The following is a 24755-nucleotide window of genomic DNA, read 5'->3' on the forward strand; positions in this document are numbered from 1 at the left end:
AAATAAAATTAAGTTAAAATATCACACTAAAGTTTTCTTTCTGTGGACCCATTTCGCCATTTATCTTAGTTTAAGTAACTTTTGAAATGCCATTAACTGAAAACAAATAGGTTATGTGGTTTAAAAAAATGAAATGTCTATTTTTAGGCATTAAAGAAAAAAAGGTAGTACCTAGAACACTAGCATTGTACATTTTCTACAAATGTCTAATGTATTTGAGCAGTCTTTTCTGAGGTATTTATTTTAAAAGATCTCTAGGAAGTTTTGTATTTTTATTTACTACTTGCTGAATTACTTAATACATAAATAGAAAATCTCTCTTTTAAATTAAAAAAAAATCATATCAAAACATTCCCCAAATATTTCTCAATTTTTGTCATTGCAGATTATTTTGTACCTAATTTCAAGCCCAAACTTTGTACTCATACATTATTAGCAAACTATCACATTCCTCATACATGCCTAGAACAAATTAGCTATCTGTCGTGCCCTTCCATCACCCCCATAACACATGAGTGCATGCTTACACACATGCACACAGGTAATCCCTGCTGCACTTCTTTCAGGGAAATACTTTTCAAGTTAACCCTGTTAAACACTTTGGCGTTTTGAAAAATAATGTCTTCCGGCTCAAAAATTCTGATTCAGATTACAGTCTGATTTACAGGAATTATCAAATGAAAGCATGCATTATTTTACAAGATAGTATCTCAGTCTACAGACAAGAAATAAGCATGAGTTTTAAACGGCATTTAAAAGAGTCACCGAATCATGACCTAGAAGATGCCTTAGAAATTCTTTCTGTATCCCCTATTTTTAATCAAGAAAACTAATAGGAAAGGTCTTGTGCATATTGCACAGGGCACATTTGTCAGCCTTGGACCAAGACCTATGTCTCCTGATTCCCAAGTGTGTGTGTGTGAAACTATATTCAGTATTGTCAGGCTCCTTGGTAACATACCATTTTGCTGCAAGTTTAAAATCTTTCTTTTTGACAGAGAAAATCTATTCACTATATATTGCTTGTATCGCTTCAGAGCACAGTCACTGACATTATCACATCTGAGTCTTCCTACTGCCCTGGGAGAGATGCAGACCAGTATTCTGAATCCTCTTTTCCATGAGGGGAAACAAGATCTGAGATCTTGATCATAGGCCCTCTCTTTCCTCTTCTGCATTTCCTCATCTGCGTTTCTCTCCAGGCTTTCTCTCTTATCTGTCCAAACACATCCCAGGTCTTTCTGGTTTTGTTTTTGTTTTATCTGCCAGATATGTTTTCAGTGCCAGTCTCTGCATAATTGAAATTGTACATAATAGTTGATAATACAGTCACTGGCCCTAAGGAGATTATACTCAATGAGAGATTATACATATGAAAAAATATACTGGCCCTGGCCAGTATGGCTCAGTTGGTTGAGTGTCATCCCCTGCACCGAAAGGTTTTGGGTTCATTTCCCCATCAGGGCACATGCCCAGTTTTCGGGCTTGATCCCCCAAAAGGGGTGTGCACTAGGTAGCCAATTGATGTTTTGCTCTCACGTGATGTTTCTCTCTCTCTCTCTCTTTCTCTCTTTCTAAAACTCAATAAAAAAAATCTTTTAAAAAAAAACAAACCACAAAACAAAACAGGAACAATAAGGACAAACTTTATTTCAACAACAACAAAAAATGACCACATTTAATACATCATGGGAACAATACTATTGGTGTGCTTGAACAGGTTTTTAAATTTTTTTATCTAATATGTGAATGAAAGACTGTAGTCACTCTGACTACATTGGATACCTGTTTCCAAGTGATACAGAGATCCTTGCCATATTCTCCAGATTCAAGTTCAAAAAAATCTCACAAACATCCCAGCTTCTCAAGGCTGTCAGAGCAGCTTGCCTTCTCCTTTCGAACTAGAGTGTTTGAGGAGCTTCTGAAACTAAGTTTTCATGAGAAGTTCAGATATGTCTAAATGCTCCAGTTCATCTAGAGCCTTTGGGCTTTCCCAGTACTCACAGTTTCTTAGAATAAGGAGGAATTAAGATACTTTTCTCATGACTTGAAAACCATAGGCTAGTGAATACTATTTATAGCCCAGTATGCACCAAAGAGTCATCTCTATTTCTTTAACATAACTGAGTCCATGAGAGTAGACATTCTTCTTCCTGACCTTATGGAAAATAAGGGGGAAAGCATCCAGTCTCTTTTTTATTACCATTAATTATTATAGAGCTTTTTTTTTTTTTTTTTGCTTTTTTTTTTTTTTTTTTTTTTTCCATAAATGCCCTTTCCGGTAGTTCCTCCATTTTCTAGTTTTCCAAGAGTTTGTATCAGGAATGGATGTTGGATTTTTGTCAAATGCTTTTATGCATGTTAAGATACCCATATGAGTTTTTTAATATTTTAATGTGGTAAATTACATAGATATTTAAATAGTAAACCAACTTTCATTCTTAGCATAAGTTGGCTTGATTTCTAAAATATTATTTAAAATTTTTTTGCATTTTGTTCATGAGGAGTAGGTTTTTTTTTCCTTGTTATGTTTTAGTCTGGTTTTGGTAGCAGGCTAAACTTGCCATATGGAATGAATTGGGAATAATTCCCATCCCTTCAGTTTTTTTTGGAGAGTTTATATAGATTTGATGTTCTTTCTTATGTAAATTCTGTTTATTGATATTCTCTCTTTGGTGAGACAGTTTCCTCGAATTTCCCATAGTTCTTTATACATGGCAACTAGAGGCCCGTTGCACGAAGAGATTCATGCAATAGGCCTTCCTTCCCTTGGCTTCCAGCACTGGTTTTCCTCTGGCACCCAGGACCCAGGCCTCGCTCCTGCCAGAGTCTGCCTTTGTCTTTGCTGCAGATTCAGGCTAGAGTCTGCCATCTTTATCTTCGCTGCAGACTCTGGCTGGAGTCTGCTGTCTTTATCTTCGCTGCTTCACTGCAGACTCCACCTGGAGTCTGCCATCTTTGTCTTCGCTGTAGACTCCGGAATCTGCAGTCTTGTCTTCACTGTGGCACTCTGCTCCTGTAGATCCTTTTGTCCCCCACCCTCCCTCTCATAGCAGGTGTTCTGCCCTGCCTGACCACTCCGAGCTGGGCGGCCACCATCTTTGGCCTTATAATTTTCATACTCACTCTGATTGGCTGTGGGCATAGCAGAGATACAGTCAGTTTACATGTTTGTCTATTATTAAGTAAGATATGTATATGTGTATATTGCTGTATTCATATATTTTATTTCTATATATAAGTCACTCATTGCACTATTGTTTTTCTTTTTTATTAAACTGCCATCTTTTGAAGAGATAAAAAATATTAAAAGTCTTACATATACGCCCATTTTGTTACAATTCCAATGTTTTTCATTCTTTTGTGTAGATTCACATTTCCATCTATCTTTTTTTCTTCTGCCTAAAAAAATTCCCTTTAACGTATCTTGTAGTGTTGGCTAGCAAAAAATGAATACCTTTACTCTTTGCATGTCTACGAAGGTCTATTTCACCTTTCTTTTTGAAAGCTGTTTTCATTTGGTATAAGTTCTGTGTTGAAAGATTTGCTATTTGTTTGTTTGTTACTGGAAAGTTACCAGCAAGAAATAGGCGGTTATGCTTACCTGTGGTCCTCTGCATAGCATGTTTTTCCCCATTTTGGCTATGTTTAAGATTTCTCTTTATCACTAGTTTTGGGCACTTTAATTATAATGTGCTTAGCTGTGATTTTCTTCATATTTCTTGTGCTAGGGGTTAGTTGAGCTTGGTTCTGTAAGTTTATAGTTTTCATTAAGTTTGGAACATTTGGGACCACTTTTTCTTCTGCCTTTTTCTTTTTTCTGTGCCCAATTATTTTTCTTCTCTTCTTTGAAGATTCCAATTACATGTATGTTACGCCATTTGAAGGTGTCCCATGTTTCCAGTGTGTCTCAGTTGGTTGAGTGTCATCCATATGCCAAGAGGTTGTTGGTTCTATTCCTGGTCAGGGCACATGCCTGGGTTATGGGCTTGGTACCCAGTTGGGGGCATGCAGAAAGCAGCCAATTGATGTTTCTCTTTCTCTCAAAAAAAATTAAAAATCAATAAAAGCATATTAAAAAAAAGATGTCCCACAGCTCATTAATGGTTTGTTTATTTTTTTAAATTCCTTTCTGTCTGTGTTTCATCTTGGATTGTTTCTATTGCTATGTCTTCCAAGTTGTTTAATCTTTTCCTTGCAATATCTACTCTGCCCCTAATTCAGAATATTTTTCATCTCAGACATTTTAACTTTCGTTTCTAAAAATTCAGTTTGGGTCTTCTATATATCTTCCATGTTTCTACTTTACCTTTAGAGCAGGTGGAATACAATTACAACTGTGGTAATATCTTTGATAATTCTCACGTCTGTGACATGTCTTAGTTCCGTGTGTGTGTGTGTGTGTGTGTGTTTGTGTGTGTTTTATTATTATGGGTTATATTTTTCTATTTTTTGCCCCCCACTCCTGGTAAATTTGTGTTGGATGCCACACACTGAAATTTTTATCACTGGCTGCTAGATATTTTTGTATTCCCGGAAATATTCTGGAGCTCTGTCTGGAATGTTGTTAAGCTGCTTGAAAACTGTGTAATTCTTTCAGGCTTTGCCTTTAGGGTGGGACTGGAACCTTGGTTAGTGTAGGGCTGCTTATTCCTCACTACTGACACGATCCCTCTCCCAGTGCCCTCTGAGTGGTGAGACTCTCCAAGCCAGCTGGCGGGCACAGGCCCTGCTTCTGAATTTTCTAGATACATGCGCTCATCAGTGCTCTGCGGGTCTTCAGGTTTGCTCACCAGGAGCCTGTGTCCTCTGGCATTCATGAACTCTGCCCATTTTAGTTTTCCCAGACTGTCAGCTCTTACTCATGTTGTCACCAGGCTCCATGCAGGTTTCATCTCCCGGTGCCATAGCCTGGAAACGTGTGATAAATGTGATAAATTGGGCCATTTTAGGGCTCATCTCCTTTATTTTCCATATCTTGGGGAACGCTATTCTTTGTTGCCTCTGATTTAGTGTCTTGAAAATTGTTGGTTCATATGTTTTGTCCAGTTTTTTTGGTTGTTCTAGGCAAGAGGTAAATCTGGTTCCTGTTACTTTGTTAGCTGCAATCAAAGGTCTGAGTGTTTTATGTATTTTCAAGTTTTCTTTCCTGGTATCTTTGGTTGGGTCCACTGTGCATGTGTGTCATTTCATTAGTTGTCCAAGTATAAAGAGTCTGCATAAGTGCAGACTTCTGACTTCTTTTGAAAATAATCCACACTGTGTATTCTTCCGTGACATCCGCCAGCTGAAGCTGAGACAGTGACTGCTCCCGGGGCTGGTCGCCCACCTCCAGTCTGTCACAGAGCTGTTGTGTTGTCTGTAGCTTCTTTCAATCACCTTACATTGTGGCCTGCACAGATTTGAGTTTACTTTAATGTTACAGCATAGGTTCCCCGGAGATAGGCCGAAAGGGTGGACTTCAGACTGATTAAGATTGTAAATGAGCATTCCTTTTTTCAGAGCTGTTAGAACACTAACCTGGTGTCATACTCATTTTCAGCCTTTCTCAGTCATCAGTCTACTCTTTTCTTAAATACACTTTATTCATTCTTTCATCTTTATAATTTCTGACCTTTTCCTTCTCAGTCATCTGACTTCATTTTACTTACCAATACATCTCCACATTAGTGTTCTCACACCGCCATGGCAATACCACAGCCTGGATGGCTTCAACAACAGAAATTTATGTTTTCACACTTCTGGAGGCTGTAACTTCAAGATCCCAGCAGGGTCACAGGTGGCCACCTTCTCGTTGTGTCCCCATGTGACCTTTCCTTGGTGCAGGTGCGAAGGGAAAGATTTCTGGCATCTCTTCCTCTTCTTGTAAGGACACCAGTCCTATAGATTAGAGCCCCACCCTTATGACCTAATTTACACTTAATTACCTCCTGAAAGGCCCAGTCATGGTTAAGAAAGAGCCCAACCAGCCGAAACCGGTTTGGCTCAGTGGTAGAGCACAGGTCTGCAGACTGAAGGGTCCCAGGTTCGATTCCGGTCAAGGGCATGTACATTGGTTGCCGGCACATCCCCGATAGGGGGTGTGCAAGAGGCAGCTGGTCGATGTTTCTCTCTCGACACTTCCAGCTCTCTATCTCTCTCCCTTCCTCTCTGTAAAAAAATCAATTAAAAAAAAAAGAAAGAAAGAAAGAAAGAAAGAGCCCAACCAGTTAAAGTTTTATGTCTGCATTATTTTGAGCAACTCCCTGTCTCTCACCTCCCCACTCCTCTGCCCCCCGCCCCCACCCCATACAATCACTCGTATAGTCCGTCAAATGTTTTCAGGGCCTCCCACTGATTTTCCTTCCCATTTCCATTGCCACTGTCTTAGATAAGAGCTAGCAGCATTCTTACTGGCACCCTATTGCTGATCTTTCCCTCCTGTAGTTCTCAAGTAGACAAGGAACGGAGCCGTGGATATGCAGGTGAGGAAGAATGAGCAAACCGGCTGAAAAGTCACCCTAGTAGAGGTAAGAGGAAAACTAGGAGAAAGTTGTGCTATGAGTCGATAGGAGAAGATGTTGGAAGAATATGGTCAACAGTGACAAATGCCAAAGAGAAGAGAGGTTAAATCAGGACTGAAAAGTGCCCTTCAGGATTGATAACTGAGAAGCAGCAATTGTGACTTTCAAGAGGATGGTTTGATGGAGAGTCCTGGAAGCATGAATCAGATTGTCTCCAGCCCAAAGGGAAAGACCAAAACTGTCAGAATAGATTGTTTCTCCAAGAAGCTGACTTCAAAGGAAAGGAAATGCACGGCAGTAACTAGTAGAAAGCTCAGGAGATAGAGAAGGTCTTCATAGAAAGGAGAATGAGAAGAATATTTACAAATGGGAAAGAGTTCCTTGAGAGGAGACATTGAAGTTTTATGAAAAGAGGGAAGTCCCAGAGGACCTAAGGAAATACAGGATTAGAATGTGAAACAAGATGGGGGGCATTTTTTCCACTGAGAGAATCAAGTGGGACAAAATGTGTTTGCATGGCCAACCTATTTGATATGTACTATTTGATTATTTGTTTTAAAATAAAAGTAATTTCAGAAATTTTCCCATAGCCTATTCTTTCTACCTGTAAAGAAATCATGGCCTGAGTCACAGCTGAAAAGCACCTAAACTAGGCCTTGATCTTCTGGCTCCACGTCCAAGGTTATTATTATTATTATTATTTTGTATATGCAATAAACATTAATATTTCAAGAAAAATGATTTTTTAATTTTTTTTTATAAATCTTTATTGTTCATATTATTAAAGTTGTTCCTCTTATTTCCCCCCATAGCTCACCTCCACTAGGTTCCCACCCCATCCTCTGTCTTTACCCCCCACCCCACACTGTCCTCATCAATAGGTGTATGATTTTTGTCCAGTCTCTTCCTGCACCACCCACACCCCTTTCCCCCTGAGAATTGTCAGCCCACTCCCTTCCTATGCCCCTGATTCTATTATATTCACCAGTTTATTCTGTTCATCAGATTTTTTATTCACTTGATTTTTAGATTCACTTGTTGATAGGTATGTATTTGTCACTTTGTTGTCCATAATTTTTATCTTTACTTTTTCTTCTTCTTCCTTTTCTTAAATAATACCCTTCAGCATTTCATATAATACTGGTTTGGTGGTGATGAACTTCTTTAGCTTTTTCTTATCTGTGAAGCTCTTTATCCGGCATTCAATTCTAAATAATAGCTTTCCTAGGTAGAGTAATCTTGGTTGTAACTTCTTTCTAATCATCACTTTGAATATTTCTTTCCACTTCCTTCTGGCCTGCATAGTTTCTGTTGAAAAATCAGCTGACAATCTTATGGGTACTCCCTTGTAGGTAACTAACTGTTTTTCTTTTGCTGCCTTTAATATTCTCTCTTTGTCTTTTGCTCTTGACATTATAATTATGATATGTCTTGGTGTGGTCCTCTTTGGATTCCTTTTGTTTGGGATTCTCTGTGCTTCCTGGACTTGTAAGTTTATTCCTTTCACCAGGTAGGGGAAGTTTTATGTCATTATTTCTTCAAATAGGTTTTCAATATCTTGCTTTCTCTCTTCTTCTGGCACCCCCATAATTCAGATGTTGGTATGCAGAGGCTCCTTACACCATCCTCATATTTTTGGATTCTTTTTGCTTTTTGCTTTTCCTGTTGGGTATTTTTTGCTTCTTCCTATTTCAAATTTTTGACTTGACTCTTGGGATCCTCTAGTCTGCTGTTGGATCTCTGTATATTATTCTTTATTTCAGTCATTATATGCTTAATTTCTAGTTGGTCCTTTTTCATATCCTTAAGGTCTCAAAAATTTCTTGGAAGTTTCTAGAAGATTCTTGAGTAACCTTATAACTGTGGTTTTGACTCTATATCCAGTCATTTTCTTTCCTCCATTTCTTTAATTTGTGACCTGTTTCTTTGTCTCCGCATTTTGGCTGCTTCCCTGTGTTGATAGAATGGTTTTGTGTGCTAGTGTCCTATGGGCCCAGTAGCTCAGCCTCCCCAGTTACCTGAGGTGGACACTCTTAGTGCACCCCTTTGTGAACTGTGTGCAGAGACTTGTTTTAAGCCTTATTGTTGTTGGAATCACTGGGAGGAATTGACCTCCAGGCCAATTGGCTGTGAGAATCAGTTGTGTCTATGATGGGAGAACTACTCTGCTGGAGACACCCTTATAGGACAAGAGTTGCTTCAGTTGAGCTTTGGCACTCACTGAGTTTACCCCCCTAAGTGTGTGTCTCTTATGGTTCTGAAGAGTTGTAACCTGGATGGTCTTGCTCTGACTACTGGGTACACCTACTCTTGGATCTCCAAGGAGGTGCAAAGTCAGCCACTGCCTGAGGCCACCCAGCAGGAGCTACAGAGAGATCTGCAGATTCCTCCTCTTGGTGTTTGGAGGTGCCCAGATGAGGCACAGTTGTGAAGCAATGCAAGCTGTTGTGGAGCCTTGGGCCTTATTTTGGAAGCTCTGGGATTCTCTGACCCAGCTGCAGTATGTTTTAGATTGCAAAGAGCTAGGCCATTCATATGCAAAAGCCTCTGCACACAGCTTGGGAGAGGTTGTAAATTGGGTGGGGCTGGGTCTCAGGGAATCACCAGAACAGAGCAAACATCAGCTCTGCCCCAAAGAGTTCCCCGGGTCTCTGTGTCCTGCGCCACCATGCAGGAACAATGATTGCTGCAAGCACCTCTGAGAGAAAGCTGCCCTCATATTCCAGCCCAATGCCAGACAGTCCAGTTTCTCAACATATGAGTCTGGATCCTCAGAGTCTCACGCGGATTTGGCGTTCAGAGCAGTCAGGAGCTTGTGTCTCCCTCCCGATTGAAAAAGACAACAGCATACTCAGTTGCCAGCCCCTTTCTGTGCACACCTCTGTACCTCTGCACTTCACTTCTGCACCTCCACACCTCCTCTGAGTCTCAGTATTCTTTTCTCTTTCCTTCTAGTTGTAGAATTTCCACTCACCAAGCCTTCCCATGGTTCTGGATGATAATTGTTTTTAGCTGTAGTTTTGAAGTGGTTGTGCGAGGCAGCAAGTTCAGGTGTTTACCTATGCCACCATGTTGGTTTCTCCCCATGAAAAATGATTTTAAGTATAATAAAGTTACGTGCAATAAACAATATTTCAAGAAAAACGATTTTAAATATAATAATATTTCATGCAATACAGGGTTATTTTGTAACAGAATACTTGGTGAGTGCTTGCAGGCAAGGATTAGAACATGCTCCCACTTTTTCTCCCCAGTACTTAGCCTGGTGAAGGCCAAATAGTAGACCTTCAGGGAACATTATTGGATGGAATTTCTTGTGGGGTAGAACCCAGTATTTTTATGAATCTTCTTTTCTTTCCATGCACCATATACACAAACACTAACCTTGTTTCATATTCATTTTCATAATCTTGCTGTACAATTTTTCTTTTTCTTTTCATATGATTTGCCTTTAAAAGAGGCCCAGACTTTGTTACTCTCTTCCTCCATTAGCTTACTGGGATTCTTTAGGAGGAGACTGGATTTGAATTTATTCTGTGTCTTTTAATTAGGTGACATTCCTTCACTCTTGCAGCAAATCTGCCTCTTAGCTCTCCAGTCTCTATGCTGTCACCATTCAACTTGATAACGTGTGCCACTCTTGCTTTTTCCCTCGTTGTCAGAGGTATACACTTGACTATGTCTTCTCATTTTCCTTTAATTCTATTTGTTTTCTCTCTTTCATGGGCAGTCTTTGTCATTTTCTATCCAGTCTTTCTTCCTCTTCTTGTCTGATTCATTTCCCTTAAAGATGTTATATGTACTGCCTACTTCAGCTTTTCCTAGTTAAATTTCTCTTCAGCTTCCCTCCCTCAAGGGTCCTCCTGGCTTCTTTCTTTACTAACCTCTCACAGTGCAGTCTCCACCTGGTTAATTTAACTTACCCTACACTTTCTGCAAGATTCACTGTTTCCAGCTGTTCTCCCTGAGAGGGCAGTGCAGGGCGAGTATGAGCTCCTGACTCCACTGTGGGGCAGGGCAGAGTTATCCTCCATTTTTGTAACTGGACTCAGCCCAATCAGGGTTAGCCAACGCAGTGACATCACCACCAACCTGAGTAAAACCCCTGGACTGGGCGAAATTTGCTCTCTCCTCCGCCATGCTGCCGGTGTGAGTGGGACAGAGCCCATGCTAGCATGGAAAAAGGCTCTTTTGTTTATTGCATCGGACTCGGCTCCCTGGTGGTCCTTGGGGATCACAAAGTCTGGGCGTAACACTCCCCACCCTTTCCCTTTTTGATTCTGCCTGCCACTGTCATGAACTTCCTCTCCTTCTGCTGTGCCTTGTTGGTGCTCTGAGATCCTCCCCATCCTCACTACCCCTGCACATGTGTGTAGGGTCTCTGGGTGATTTGTGCCCAGCACCCATTTGAGCCTTTACTACTTCCTTTCCCATTTTCATCAGACCCTAATTTTCCCATGTGTTATGTACTTGACCTGTATCCACACAGGGACAAAAACTATGCACACCATTTTTTCCACTACTTCACTTACTTTCATGAGCTTCACTTAAAACATGTTTGGGCTTCTCTATCTGATACCAGCTTATCTGTGGTGGCTCTGTTTAACAAATTTAAAATAGGAAACAAGGACTAACAGGATTCTTTTCCCTCATGTGTAAATGTTTTTCATATGAAAATATAGCGCAATCATTACTTAAGACTGGAACTATCTGTCCCTAAAGGCACAGATGTTCCCTAACCCTCCTTTGCCACCAGGAAGGCCCCGAGGAAGTAGTTGACCTGCCCTGTCTTGCCATGTTGCCTTAGGCTTTACTTTTATCAAGAGTGATCAGTGGAATTGAAGACCACCTTAACTAGAATGCCATCTTTCTTGGGATTCAGTTTCTTTTCTAAGAGCAACCAAGTGTTAGGCCCTTTCTGTTTAGAGAAAAGACAACATTTTTGTGTAAGTCCAGATACCTCTGTTCATCACTAGTGTAAGAATAACTGCATTACCGTTTTCAGGTGCAACCCTACTAGTTCCTCACCCCCAGTTGTAGTATGCTTACTACATGTCTCTAAGTAGCAACTTCTTGTTTCATCTCTGTGTTGATTCTTGGTGTTTATTAATGGGATAATTCATTTTACTTCAAAGCTGCATCTAGATGCATAATTAATCATCACTATCTTTGCCCATCAAAAATAACACACAACACTGTTTGGATTTATTTGAAAAAATATATAATAGTTTGCCCACTTGTAAAACTAAACACAGCCATAGACTAAATGAAAGAATGCTATTTAATAAAATGGCCCACATGTTTTTCAGTCACTGACTGTGAAGCATGATCCATGACAATTGTTTTTCCCAGTGTATGAATAATTTTATAAACTGATTGCCTGCTCTTAATTTCTAGAAGTTATCCAAGGTTTGGAGTACTTAGTGTCTGTTTTTGAGAAGTGTATTTTTTGCTTACTATTGACTTGCCAATGCTGGAACAGGCTTTAAGCAATTGCTGATGATACTAAGAAATGTTGGTCACAAGGCAAACTAGAAGATGGGTGTTTAATGTTTGGGTAGTTGTAGGTGTGTGCATTGCACGGTATGTTTTATTACCTGTGCCATTGTGCCTGGGCATGCCAAGATTTGATCCTGGCCAAAAGACATTAAGTTCATTAAGTACATTTTGTGTACTTTTCTCCTAGTAAACAGTAGAAGAAGAATGACGAGCCAAAGAACCAAATACACAGAAATAAAATGGCAAATTAAACCAAGTGGAATTTCTCTTCAGAATTCAGAATTTTCAGAAACTAAGGAAGAAATGAAGTATCCAGTATTCTTGTGCTTATGAAAGAATCTAGAAATATCAGAAGCAAGGAATGCTTGGAAAAATAAATGTGGCAAAAGAAATGTGGCCTTTTGAGCTTAATTGTTATAAACCATTTTGATTGCTGTTAAACAAAGTATTGGTACTTGTATTTATTGGTAATTGCCTCAAAATTACATTACCACTGTTCAAAACCAGTAAAGTGAAAACCATAATTACTACCCAGCAAATATGAAAAGTGTTTACATTGTTAAGATGTTTACTATGTATTTGTTTAATATTATTATATATTCCATGTGATTATATGTGTGATGTTATACTCAGAATATGAAATATCTGCTTTTGAAATTTAACTTTACTTAAAAACATAAGAAGTTTGAGAATAATGTGCATTCAAAATGGTGCCAGTAAGAAAGGCATTAAAAAGGAACAAATTTTTTTAATGAGTCATATCTGTAGCTTGATACATATAAACTAAAATGTCTTTTGGCTACACTGGCAACAGTGTTTTTTTACTTTAAAAAAAGCATTTCATAATTAAGCATATAAGTGATTTCTAGGCTAACATTGTTTAATATGTATTTTAGTCTTAATGTTTGTTTTTAAATTATTACATTGTATTATTTATTTATTTGCTTCCATAATAACAGTTTATTAAGTTTCAGAATAACTTGTTATTACTATGTTACTATATATTTTTAAGTGTGATGTTACAATAGGAAAGTTTATTCCTTTTTTTTTATAATCTTTTCCTTTCCCAGCTATGCAATTATAAGTCTCTCAATGAAATATTTAAATATATATTTTTTTTTTATTTCAGAGTGGAAGAGAGAAGGAGAGAGAGAGCTAGAAACATCAATGATGAGTGACAATAATTGATCAGCTGACTCCTCATGCCCCACACTGGGAATTGAGTCTGCAACCTGGGCATGTGCCCTGACTGGGAATCAAATTGTGACCTCCTGGTTCATAGGTCGAAGCTCAACCACTGAGCCATGCCAGCCAGGTTCTCAATGAAATATTTAACCCCCAAAGGCCAAAACTAATATAAAATTAGAAAACTTATTTACCAAATTAGACAATTGATTCCATTAAAATAAGAAGTGAGAAAACAGTGCTGGGCATTGAGGTGTGAATTTGTCCAGATGTATGCCCGATGTGAGATAGCTTCTAGTAAAAACATATTTGGCTCTCATCTCTGCACATGTGGTAGCGGCATGAAAAGTGGTAAACAGGCCCATGCGGTGCAGAATTTAGGGGAGGGGGCATTTTTTAAAGTGGCGGGTGGCACTGACGGCTGCTGACGCCTCATCAATCGGCACAGAGGTCTGTTCTGGTAGCTGAGTCCTCGGTGATCTGGTGGGTGTCTGTGCTTCAGGTACAGCTGGGCCCAGCCAGCTTGAGTCACCCTTGGACAAGCTTGTTTTTTTCTGTCTTGTGACTGCCCTTGGTAATTAAGAAATAAAAATATGTGTCTCTCTACAGTTTCAGTCTCTCTACTGTTTCAGCTCATAGTTTTGAAATATGTATTGATTCTTTGATTTTGGTTTTAATCACAAAGAATTTCAACACATTGTAGACAATTTTAAATAATGCCAAGTAAAATAATATGTTGGGGTATCTAAAGACATACTGAGATTTCAATGTTCATAGAAAAATAAAGGGTTATTTTTATATTGCAACTACTGAAGACAAAACTAACAACTGAGGCAAACACCAGGAAAAGTTGGTTTCTCTCAAAGCCCAGTCCTTTTTTGTCCCTGTTAACATAGCCAAACTGGGTTATGTTCACAGATAGGTTATTAAAACATCTTTACCACATTCTTTGAGATGAGATCGGATGGGAGCGATCATAAAAATACCCTCTGAATAATAATTCCAAATTATACTCAAGTAGAGGAATCAGACAAAATAATCCATTTGAAGATTTATGATAGCCATACATTTTCTTAGTAAAAAAAGTTGTGGGTTTTCGTTGTTGTTGTTGTTGCTGTTGTTGTTTTATCTTCATTCAGAAATTAATGAATTATATCCCATTTTTGAAGTCTTTTTTTTTTTTTGTCTCCAAACAAGTAACAATTGGATACTTTTTCAAGATCAAAATAGTATTTTAAACCATTCTTAGAAATTTGTTTTTTAAATATTGATTCTACTCTATCTCGATGATTAAAGATTACTCAGTATCAAAACTATCAATGAATTGGATTTGCAAAACTAGAATAAAAATCAAGTTTTTAAAAAAATTAAAGCATGAAATATTTTATATCATAAGTGCAAGTTGTTTTTTTTCTCTCTTGTGACTGCCCTTGGTAATTAAGAAATAAAAATATGTGTCTCTCTACAGTTTCAGTCTCTCTACGGTTTCAGCTCATAGTTTTGAAATATGTATTGATTCTTTGATTTTGGTTTTAATCACAAAGAATTTCAACACATTGTAGACAATTTTAAGTAACGCCAAGTAAAATAATATGTTATTTTACTTGGCATTATTTAAAATAATAATATATTTAATTTGTTATTTAATTTAATTATATTTAATTTAATATAATAATACATTTCAAAATTCAGAGTTTTTAAATGTACTAATACTTGGTGCTTTTGAAATTCTGTGTAAATTTTCTTTCCATAAAAGTAAATAGTTGACATTAATTTTATTCTTAAACTATAATATATTTTCTCCTTAAAAAATTCAGCAGGACTGTATCTGGGAAATAACATCATTTTATAGCTTTCTATGACATCACTGTAGTTGTTTATTTAACAACTCACAAATATTTAGAAGATTGTAGAAACTATAACAAAAATCTGTGGCCTTACACTTTTATACATATTTAAATGATTTCCATCTGAGGGCCATTGCTATTAAGTAAATTATGGGAACATTTTTCAACAATCCCACTTTTCATTGAACTTAACTACAGAAAATATTCCACAAATCTTCAATTTATGTGCATGACCTCATTTACTTTTCACATCAAACCCAAGAGGTAGATAAAATCTTTTTTGCCCTGCCAATAAGGAAACCGAGACTTTGGAGGCTAAGGCACTTGGCCAGTATACAGAATGCTGGCTGTAAGTGGAGGTTTGTCAGACTCATCCGCTAGGCTCAGTCTCTGTGTAGAGTGAGCCAGCAACTGGTGGTAGTTAGACCCTCCAGCACAGGCAAGACTCACTGAAGAAGTGATCTGGATGTACCTATAGCCACTTTCAGGTACTAGAAGCATCTATTATGTCTTTAATGCACAGTGACCTAAAAAAATTGAAATACATTTGAATAAAAAAAAAAATTACCGATGTATTTTGTTCACTCATTTTACTGGTCATGTGTTCATTCATAATTACTTCGATAAATCTTTACTCCATGCTGTAATTTTTACATTTTCTTAAGAAATAGATTCTATGGAGTCAAACTAATACAAATACAGTAGCATATTATTCAAGAAGCAGCAAAGGGCGCCATTCTAGTCATATAAGATAATAAAAACATCAAGCATCGTGTCAATCAAAAGGTTCTGGTGACTGGCAAACTCAGTCTATGGATGGACCAATTATCTGCGGGAGAATTGAATGTCAGTCTCATTTAGGGTTAACAATGGACCAAGTAGGCTAAAGCAGACAGCTACTCTCTGCAGAGACCCAGAAAGCAAGCTTGGTAATGAGGCCCTTCATTCATCATATACTTCTGCTCTAATTATTAAAGTGAATAGGAAACATTTTAAGTTAAGGCAGGAACTAGATAGTATAAAAACATTTGTTTTGTAAACACAAAGAATACTTTTTTTTCTTACTATGCTCTTCAAATCTACTTCAAGCATATGTTGTGAGCCCTCTGTTTTCTGAAATTGCTCTTCTAACACCTCAAATTCATTCTGATTATAGTTGAGTTATTTTTTATTGTCTTGAAAACTTAGAATAATGCTGCTAAGATTCTACAATTTTAATTTCTGCTCTCAGTCTAAAAAATATCTGTAACATGCATGTCCTACCGCTACTATGTCAGAATTGTCCAGCTGTATATACTTGTGTCATTCCTAAAAGTACTGAAGAACCTGATTTTTACTTAATTTAGGTTATTTCTTCTTAAATCATCACTTGATTCTTTTCAGAATTTGAAAGAATATGGTAGCATAAAATGTAGGAATGGTTTGTTTCTACATTTATCTAATAAACATATATTGCTAATCATTTAAAATGCTTGGAATGGACATGACTTGCTTAATGAAGTTCAGAAAAAAATAGAATCCAAAAGGAGAAAAAAGCAAGAAAATTAGGAAAATGACTTGTTGCTGGAGCAAAAATGAACAGCTGAAGCTTGTGAAAAAGTACTCATGAGACCAAAGGAAGACGTTTCCGTGGAGAAAAGCATGGTAGCTTCAGTTTGTTATTTTTCCGTGTTTTCAACTGAAAATTAATAGTAATTCTTTTTTTTTTTTCTGTGTGTTCACGGGACCATTTGCTATCAATGCTCATTTAATTTTTTCCTGAGCTACAGTTCCTCGATTTAAAGTGGAGGGAAGATGGCTGAGCACGGTCATGTTTAACCATCCCTGCCTGTCACACAGAAGTTAATGTTCAAAAGTATCTGCAGATGCTACTTTTAGCAACTAAATATTTCCATCGTGGTAAAGAAATGTCAGTAAAATCTATGCACCTTAAGAACACAAATTCTTATTGTACTTATCATGTGTGCAGGCAGAGTACATAAACTCATCTATAGCAGCTGTAAATTTCTGAGGATTTATCTAACCACAAGTGCATTGAAATGGGGAAACGGGGCTATATTAAACTATGCAAGATGCTGCTGGAGCTCTGCCATGTCTGCAACATCCTGTAATTAATTTATCCTGACAGGTCTGGCAAACGGAAACATCCAATACACTTGCGACAGACTTTAAGACTAGACTATTGCTGGAGATCCTACAGTTGCATAAAGTGAAGGTAGACTTTTCTTGCAAACATGGTTATGGCACTATTATATTACATTGCCCATTACAAGGGCAGACCCACCCATTGTCACTTTTGAGTTTCAAAATAAGAATATCTAAGACATAGAAAAGATCCTGGCCTGAGACCATGAGTTTGGTCTGTTCTCTGGATTGTGTGGTCTTTTCTTGAAGAGGGGTGGGCCTGAGGAGGGGGTTGAGATAGTCTGGTCAGCCCCTGGCACGCCTGCCCGCTGCTAGATAGGACGGGGTTCTCGCCAGGGAGACTGGAAGGTCAGTTCTCTCTTGGTAGCCTCTGGAACACATCCTTTCCTATAAACAACACAAGACCATCTCCTTCTTCTGCGTCTCCTCTGGAAGCACAGTCCTGCCATTTTTGCAAATTTAGAACACAGATAAATCTGCTCCAACCCCTTCTTTCCAGAGAAAGAATGAAACGTAACTTTTGTTTTGATTAAAATAGAATAGATATTTCTATATAACAGTAAGTTCTTTGTCAGTTCATATCAGTGTAAAAAGTGATCTGTGTACTTGTGTGTAACTTGATACAGGTTTTACAGTGGTTTGTGTTCAGGATGGATCACAGTAAACAAGTTCCTCCTTGCTGGGGAGGTAGAGATGCCTCCCCCTAAAAAGTGAAATCTACATTGTATCTATGTCCACAGACAGGAGGACCCAGAGGGGCCTGGGAACCTTGATCTGGAAGTTTCAGCATGAGGGGAAAGGTCCCAGGTGGCAGAGAATAAGACGGGTCCTGCTCAAAGGAAACATGTGAGAATCCAGGCAAAGGGTAATGGCTCCAGCCCAGTTACTAAAGGCTAACTGTAAACACTTTACATTCATTGTATTTTCTCTAGGAATAGTCTTTCTCTTTATCCTTGCTACTGAAAATGTATCCTCTCTCAGGGAACCTGGACAGTCTGTTGCTTGGACCTAAGTTAAAAAAAAAAAAAGAAAGGAAAAAACAAAACAAAAAACAAACAAACAAAAAACAGCAGGACCCCAAACTGAATAACCAAAGGGGAAAATGAGCAAGAGAACATGTAGAAAAGCCTTCATATCCTTCCAAGGCCCTCCATCTGAAATGCTCTTCTGCATACAACTTTGAAATAGGATGGAGTGTGTGTGTGTGTGTGTGTGTGTGTGTCCCTCCAGAATAAAAGCAAAGACCATTCTTGTACCCCAGGTAAGTGACTTCTCCAGAATCACAAACCAGAGCAGGTTCTACTCCTACTGTCATTCCTAGAGAACATTCTCACTGAGCTGAAAGCTGCAGCCTTAAATCCTAATTTTCAGAACTAGTCATAAATTTTCTCAGCCTCATCCACAGTTAAAAGGAAAAGTCCTACATAGAGCATGTCTATATTCAGATAAATTCCCCCTCAAAACTAGGTTATTACAAATGATGAATTTAATTGAGTTAGGGTTAAAAGTAGAAAAAATGTAAATAAGGTGACATCGGGTCTGGAAAGGTGACATTTCTATGCATGCATGGGGAGGGAGTAGGATTGCTTGCTTTGATTTTTGTTTTTGTGTGAGTGTGTGTGTGTGTGTTTACTGTATTGAAAACTGGGTTGAGGATAGGGACTGGTTTATTTACATATCAATAGCTAGAGTTATTAACTCTTTAAACATTTTTATAATTCAGGATCCTCAATAGTTTTAACACTTTTAATGTTTTTTAAATGCGTATATGTGGATATTTACTTATTCAACACTATTTATCGAATACCTGTTTGCCAAGCATTGGACAGGAGCTGCGTGGACTGGACCATTGAACTGGAAGCCTCTACTCTAATACTCTGTTTCACCTTGAAAGTGTCACGTTAATGGCCACCAACATCCTATCGTGATTTCCAGAGCACCTGCACCTACATTAGCAAACTTAAGACTTATAACAACCTTTGTTAGGCAGAAAAGGCCATATTATTATACCATGTGTTAAACCAATCACAAAGAGACAAATGGACTTGCCCAACAGCTATTTATCAGAGTCCAGCTGTCCTCCCAGGACTGTCCTTTTCACCCAGGAATGCTCTTCTGATGTGGAAAATGTAGAAATATGTAGAAAGCCAATATATGTTCCCTGTGCAAGAGACAACTATAATAAGTTAATACTAATTTGGATATGTGTCTTTCAGAAGTAATTTATGAGCTCCTATAGCCAACTATAAGGTATTTGTGTTTGTGCTGCCATCCTATATTTAGAAATATTTTTAAAATACAAGAAACAAATGTGGAGTGTGTCAGAATCCAAATAACAACATATAAACAATTTCAATTGTATTTTGTAGACAGAGGAGAATGAGGTTCGCAGAAAATGCCAGAATCCCTTTTCCAAAACTTTTTGTAAACCAAGTAAAACAAAATCACTTCATGCATTATATATCCAAGCCAAATGACTATTGTTCAACTCATCATATTAATTACATTTTTTTAATTAAAGGACAAATTTCTTTTTGACTTAGAACTTCATCAGATTAACTTGCAAGTATAGTAGTAACAGAACCTTTCTTAAAATGCAAACCTGACCACATCGTGCCCTGCTTAGAACTTCACTGATCTGATACCCCCATCCATTACCACTGAATCCATTGAACTTTAACTATTTGTTTAAGAATAATTCCTATAGCCCTAGCCAGTTTGGCTCAGTGGATAGAGCATCGGCCTGTGTATTGAAAGGTCCCAGGTTTGATTCTGGTCAAGGGAACGTGCCCAGGTTGCAGGCTGGATCCCCATTAGGGGGCATGCAAGAGGCAGCCGATCAATGATTCTCACTCATCATTGATGTTTCTCTCCTCTCTTCCTCTCTGATATCAATAAAAATACATTATTTTTAAAAGTACAGAAGTAACAAAAAGAGAATAATTTCTATAAATCTAGTCCTGTGCTCTCTGATACCACAAGAAACTCTCAGGTGAAATCCAGTTGCCTTGGAAGTAATAGCCAAAATAAGAAACTTACTTCAACTCTGAAAGAAGGCCCAAAGAGCTGAGCACATGATCTGTCCTCTGCTGCTGGTCCCCGTTCATGATGGCAGTGGTGTTCCTCTGCTCACACTGCAGCAAGAACGTGCTCCTCCCCCCAGGACCATTGCTACTCACGCCCTTGACTTGCAATTCTTTTCCCCAACGTCTATGCTGAATACTGCCACTCAAGTTTCATCCCTAATGTCACATGCACTGAGGCTCCTTTCCTAATTATGATGGCTAATTGTGTTCTCATAAAGGCACTGAGCACATGTCTTGGAAACTGACAATCTATTGATCAGTGTATTATTTAAAAGTTAACACATAATCCATTAGTGTGTTATTTAACATTTCTGGTGTGCCTGGGGTAACTTTCATAAATCTGCTTGTGCTCGATATTAAAGGATGTCTGAAGCAGAATATAATCTTTTTAAAAATTGTAAATGTCCAGCAAGAATAGGGAATTTATGGAAGGAAAATGTCATTAGTCACGGTCACATCTGTAGTCTATTTTCATTCTCTTCCTTTTTCACATTCCCCTTTTCTTCTTTCTTCTGACTTCCTTTTTTCTTCTTCCTTGCCTGATTGGCACTCACTGAGTTTATATTAACCATTACTCATCTCATCTCAGTCTGCTGTTCACGCTAAGGAAACCTGAAGGACCCATGGGTAGTGACTAGATGTCTGCTCAAGCTCCCAAGATATTCTGAGCAACACTTTATTTGCATAAAAACACAACCTAAAAATGTGGATATAGTCTTCTTTTTGCATCTTTAACTTTTTTTATTGAGGCAAATCATTCAGAAGATTAAGTCTGATTTGCATAACATTTTGCATTCCCATCATCTGAGGGTAAAAAGCCTTCAACAGCATTCTAAAATGTGTGTATCTGAATCCTGTGGTCTGTGAATCGGATATCTTGACTCTCTCTCTTCTTAAAATTTCCATAATTTTCTAAGAGAAAAGATTCCTAGACTCATATACAGAAGCCCACAGACACACTCGTGCTGAGTCTGAACGTCTAATTCTAAGGATTTTTTGGGTTATGTATTTCATGCTGGTCAAGTGAATCCAGTCATTTTCATCACCCATATTTTCATAATCTACAGTGGGGGGGCGGGGGGGGGGGAGTCTGAAAGCTTCAAATAATTCTTTGTTCAACAAACAAACCCAATATTGTGGAGTCGTGTTTACACAAGAAATGTCAGGAACCCCCTGGGGACCCAGAGGCAGAGGTGTGGGAATCACACACAGACTGGGCGACTGGGCGGGCTGGAGTGAGAGATGGGGATCACATCTTTTGGCATGGGTCCAACTCCGTCAGGTCTGCTTATGGTCATGACACTTTGCTCTCAGACTTCTGTTCGACTGCTGTTAGAGATGCTGTTGAACATCTTTATCTTTCAGTCTTGATGTGCTTTCAATTTCTGATCTTATAAGTCCCCTTAGGATTAGTGTAACTACCACTGAGTATAAACATTAGCCTGGTCTGGTTCTTGAGAATGGAGGCCATTGTGGGTAACCTCGCCGTGACACTTGCTGTCTACATAGCCGGGGAAGTGCAAGGATGACATTTATCCTATTGAGTAAATTATTCTTTAGCACTATTGGGTCATCTCACTCAAAAATGTATTTAACCATAATACTGTATTTTCTTTTAAAATGCAAGGACTTGCTTTACAAAATTGCCTTTTTTTTTCACAGTTGACAAAAAGTGACTTTATTAAAAAAAATAAGAAAGCTAAATATTACATATTTTCCAAATTTTGATGTCTTTTGCAGAACAATTTTCAACAAAATAGGATGATAAAAAATGAGTCTCAAAGTTGCGTATTGCCCTATAAATATTCACATCAACCTTAGCATTAAAGTAAAATGTTATGTTTCAAAATTTGATATAGTACAGAGACATGTCCTACCCACAAGGAAGGCCTAAAACACCAATGCATTTCAAGGCTGTGGGAATTATATCTGTTGGGTTGTTTCGGAGGCTGAAAGAAGAGGTTTATGTGAGATCTTCCTTTTCGATGTGTTTCCTCGTCAGTCTTCCTTCACTGTCCTAAGGATACATAGATGGTTCTTTTTGTTGTCATGGCCTGTGGAACATCACCATAGCAGCCATCACATCATAAGTGTTCGCTTCCTATCTGACAATCTTTCATCATTTATTCCTAGTGTTTACTTTAGTGCCTGGTACATAGTAGGCACATTCTGTACTGAACAAGGCAGATCATAGATCCAAGGGCTTATTAGCTATATATACAGATAAAGTGAGGATGGGTTGTGTGCAGGGATATGAACCTATCATGAGAAATGTGTAGCAGTATCACACCATTACAAATCTCTGTGTATTTTTCTATTGCCTTTAATAGTAAATCTATTTCCTCTTCCCTTTCTTCTCTCTCTACCCTACTCTCTTCCTCCCTCCCCCTTCTCCCTCTCCCCCTCTCTCTCTCTCTCTCTCTAACCCTATAGCTCAGTTGTTCAGGAGGAAAACCATAGCAAGTTGGATTCTCTCTCTCTCTCTCTCTCTCTCTCTCTCTCTCTCTCTCTCTCTCTCTTGGCTTTTAAACACTTACATTCTCTTTATTTACAGTCAAAATTGTTTGCAATGCTCCACACCTTCTGGCTTCCACCTGGTACTTGCATTCAGGAGCAAACAAAAGCAAGACAAACACATATTGCATCTGTACCCTGAAACAGCCTCCATTCCAGGTGGTTGAAAGCACTCCCTGGGGCACCTGAGATTCAGGTGGGGCCACAGCACTGTTTCAAGTCCAGCCTGCCTGTAATTCCCCTTCCCTCTCTGCTGCCAGCACTGCGAGAGAGCTAGGTGTGTGGAGCTGATTGCTGGGTTCTGTCAGGTGTCTGCCTCTGTCCTGTACAGGAGTAAGAGGCAGGCTGGTGCACCAAAATATCCTCAGCCTCGGCTTCACTGAGGTCATGGCCAACAGTCTTTACGTGTCCACATCTATTTCCCAACGAGCATTTCCTCCTGGACTGAGAGAAAAAGTCCAACTTGCTATGGTTTTCCTCCTGAACAACTGAGCTATAGATGACCTGGGAGTCTGGGCTTTAGTACCCAGGGCATTCAGCCAGTCTAGGGCCAGGTGGGGAGTGCTCAGTGGGTCCTGATTCTTCCTGTCACTGCCCTTGGTTCCCTTGTCAGGCCCAGATATCTCAAGGCATGTCAGCACTTCCATTACACGCTTTTCTTGTCACTGATTCACACCATTAGCACAAATAATCATCTGGCCCTAATCCTGGCAGGAAGAAAAAGATACAACAGAAAGGTAACGTGTGCAAGCAGTTATTAGCTAATTATTTTCTGACTGGAAAAACCAGATGTACTGTGGCAATACTTCTCCCAACCCCACCGCTTTGACACTTTCCTAAGTGGACAATGGACGTGAATCAGAACGGAAGGGAAAGTGAAGTGCCTGACAAGTGAGGTGGGCTTTCTGGTGTTTTACTTTAGCTCCTTTCTGCCAAGAAATGAAGAAAACTTCACAGCACCTTGCACAACATTTCCCGTTTTCTTAATTCTTCCAGAATTCTTTTATTTGAAGTTCGTTTTTTTAAATTGGCAAATCGAGTAAGGAGGAAGTCCGTTTCCTTATGGCATGGCTTAATAAGAGACCCAAGATGAAAACCCAGAATCTCCATTCCCAGCCCTGTGGGGGGAGGAGGGAAATCACCAGATTTATGCAAAACTTCAAAGGAAGCCCCTCCCTCCACACGCCTCCCCCTTGCGTGGGTGTTTCCTCCATCCCACTGCCACTAGTGCTGGTTTTTGTGTGAACATAATTGTGCTTTTGTCTTGGAGTTGGCTCACCTCACTACACTCTAGTCTGAGATCCCCTGGCCCGAAGCCCAGGGTGGGGCTTTGCCCTCAGCACTGTAAATAATGGTAATTACCTTTACAAACTTTAAGGGGAAAATAAATTTTTTTTCCCAAGGCCAAGAATATCCATAATCTAGAGCATTGTCTCTTACCCCTTGTGTACAGGTTATTAGAATGTGTGTGGTGATTAGGAAGTGTTCATCCTCCTGTGGAAGGACCCAAATGAAAAGGTCACAGCACTCAACTGCCCATGGATCACTCTGGGCCTGCAAGTTCCTGCCTCCAGATCACGGTGGTGACAGGAGAGCCAGTGAGAGGAGTAAATATTGAAGCCGAATTTAGAATTTATTCTCACCACGCACACACAAGGTTCTGTGAATCACATCGAAGCAGAAGCATATTCCATCTGCCCACTATAAATGCAGATAGAGAGGAGCTATGTTGCCCAATGCTAGACCGCGCTGTTTCTGAGGCATTGCTCCCTACAGTATCCCTATCTGGTTGACAGCTCTATTGTTCTGATTAAGCCGACATGCATCCAAGCTTTCGCTTCATTAGATGATCTCTATGGCGCTGAGGCTTTAATTTCTGCAATAATCCTGGTATTTTATTTCATGCACGACCATTAGTAGCTGTTATTTACGTCTGAGATCAAAACAATTAGTAAAAAATTCAAAATGCTTAAATT

At 38.9% G+C, this 24755-nt stretch overlaps 1 protein-coding gene across 8 annotated transcripts in view; it reads left to right on the top strand.

Moving 5' to 3' along the window:
- Positions 1–13322, top strand: part of AHI1 (Abelson helper integration site 1) — a 139959-nt gene extending 126637 nt beyond the window's left edge. Inside the window, exons 25-26 of one of the 8 annotated variants that reach the window (XR_014795470.1) lie at positions 6427–6531; positions 12215–12303. Coding sequence is in view for 4 of the 8 variants with exons in the window: in XM_084889391.1 (XP_084745517.1) it covers positions 6427–6478 (52 nt within the window). In the remaining 4 variants the exon portion in view is untranslated. Of the gene's footprint in view, positions 1–6426; positions 7234–12189; positions 12317–13131 lie in introns of those variants that run through there. The other 7 variants (XM_084889391.1, XR_014795469.1, XR_014795471.1 and 4 more) reach the window with 7 other exon arrangements.
- Positions 13323–24755: the final 11433 nt, after the last annotated feature.

This window comes from Pipistrellus hanaki, assembly GCF_964339955.1.
Source record: "Pipistrellus hanaki genome assembly, chromosome: 7".
NCBI lineage: Eukaryota > Metazoa > Chordata > Mammalia > Chiroptera > Vespertilionidae > Pipistrellus > Pipistrellus hanaki.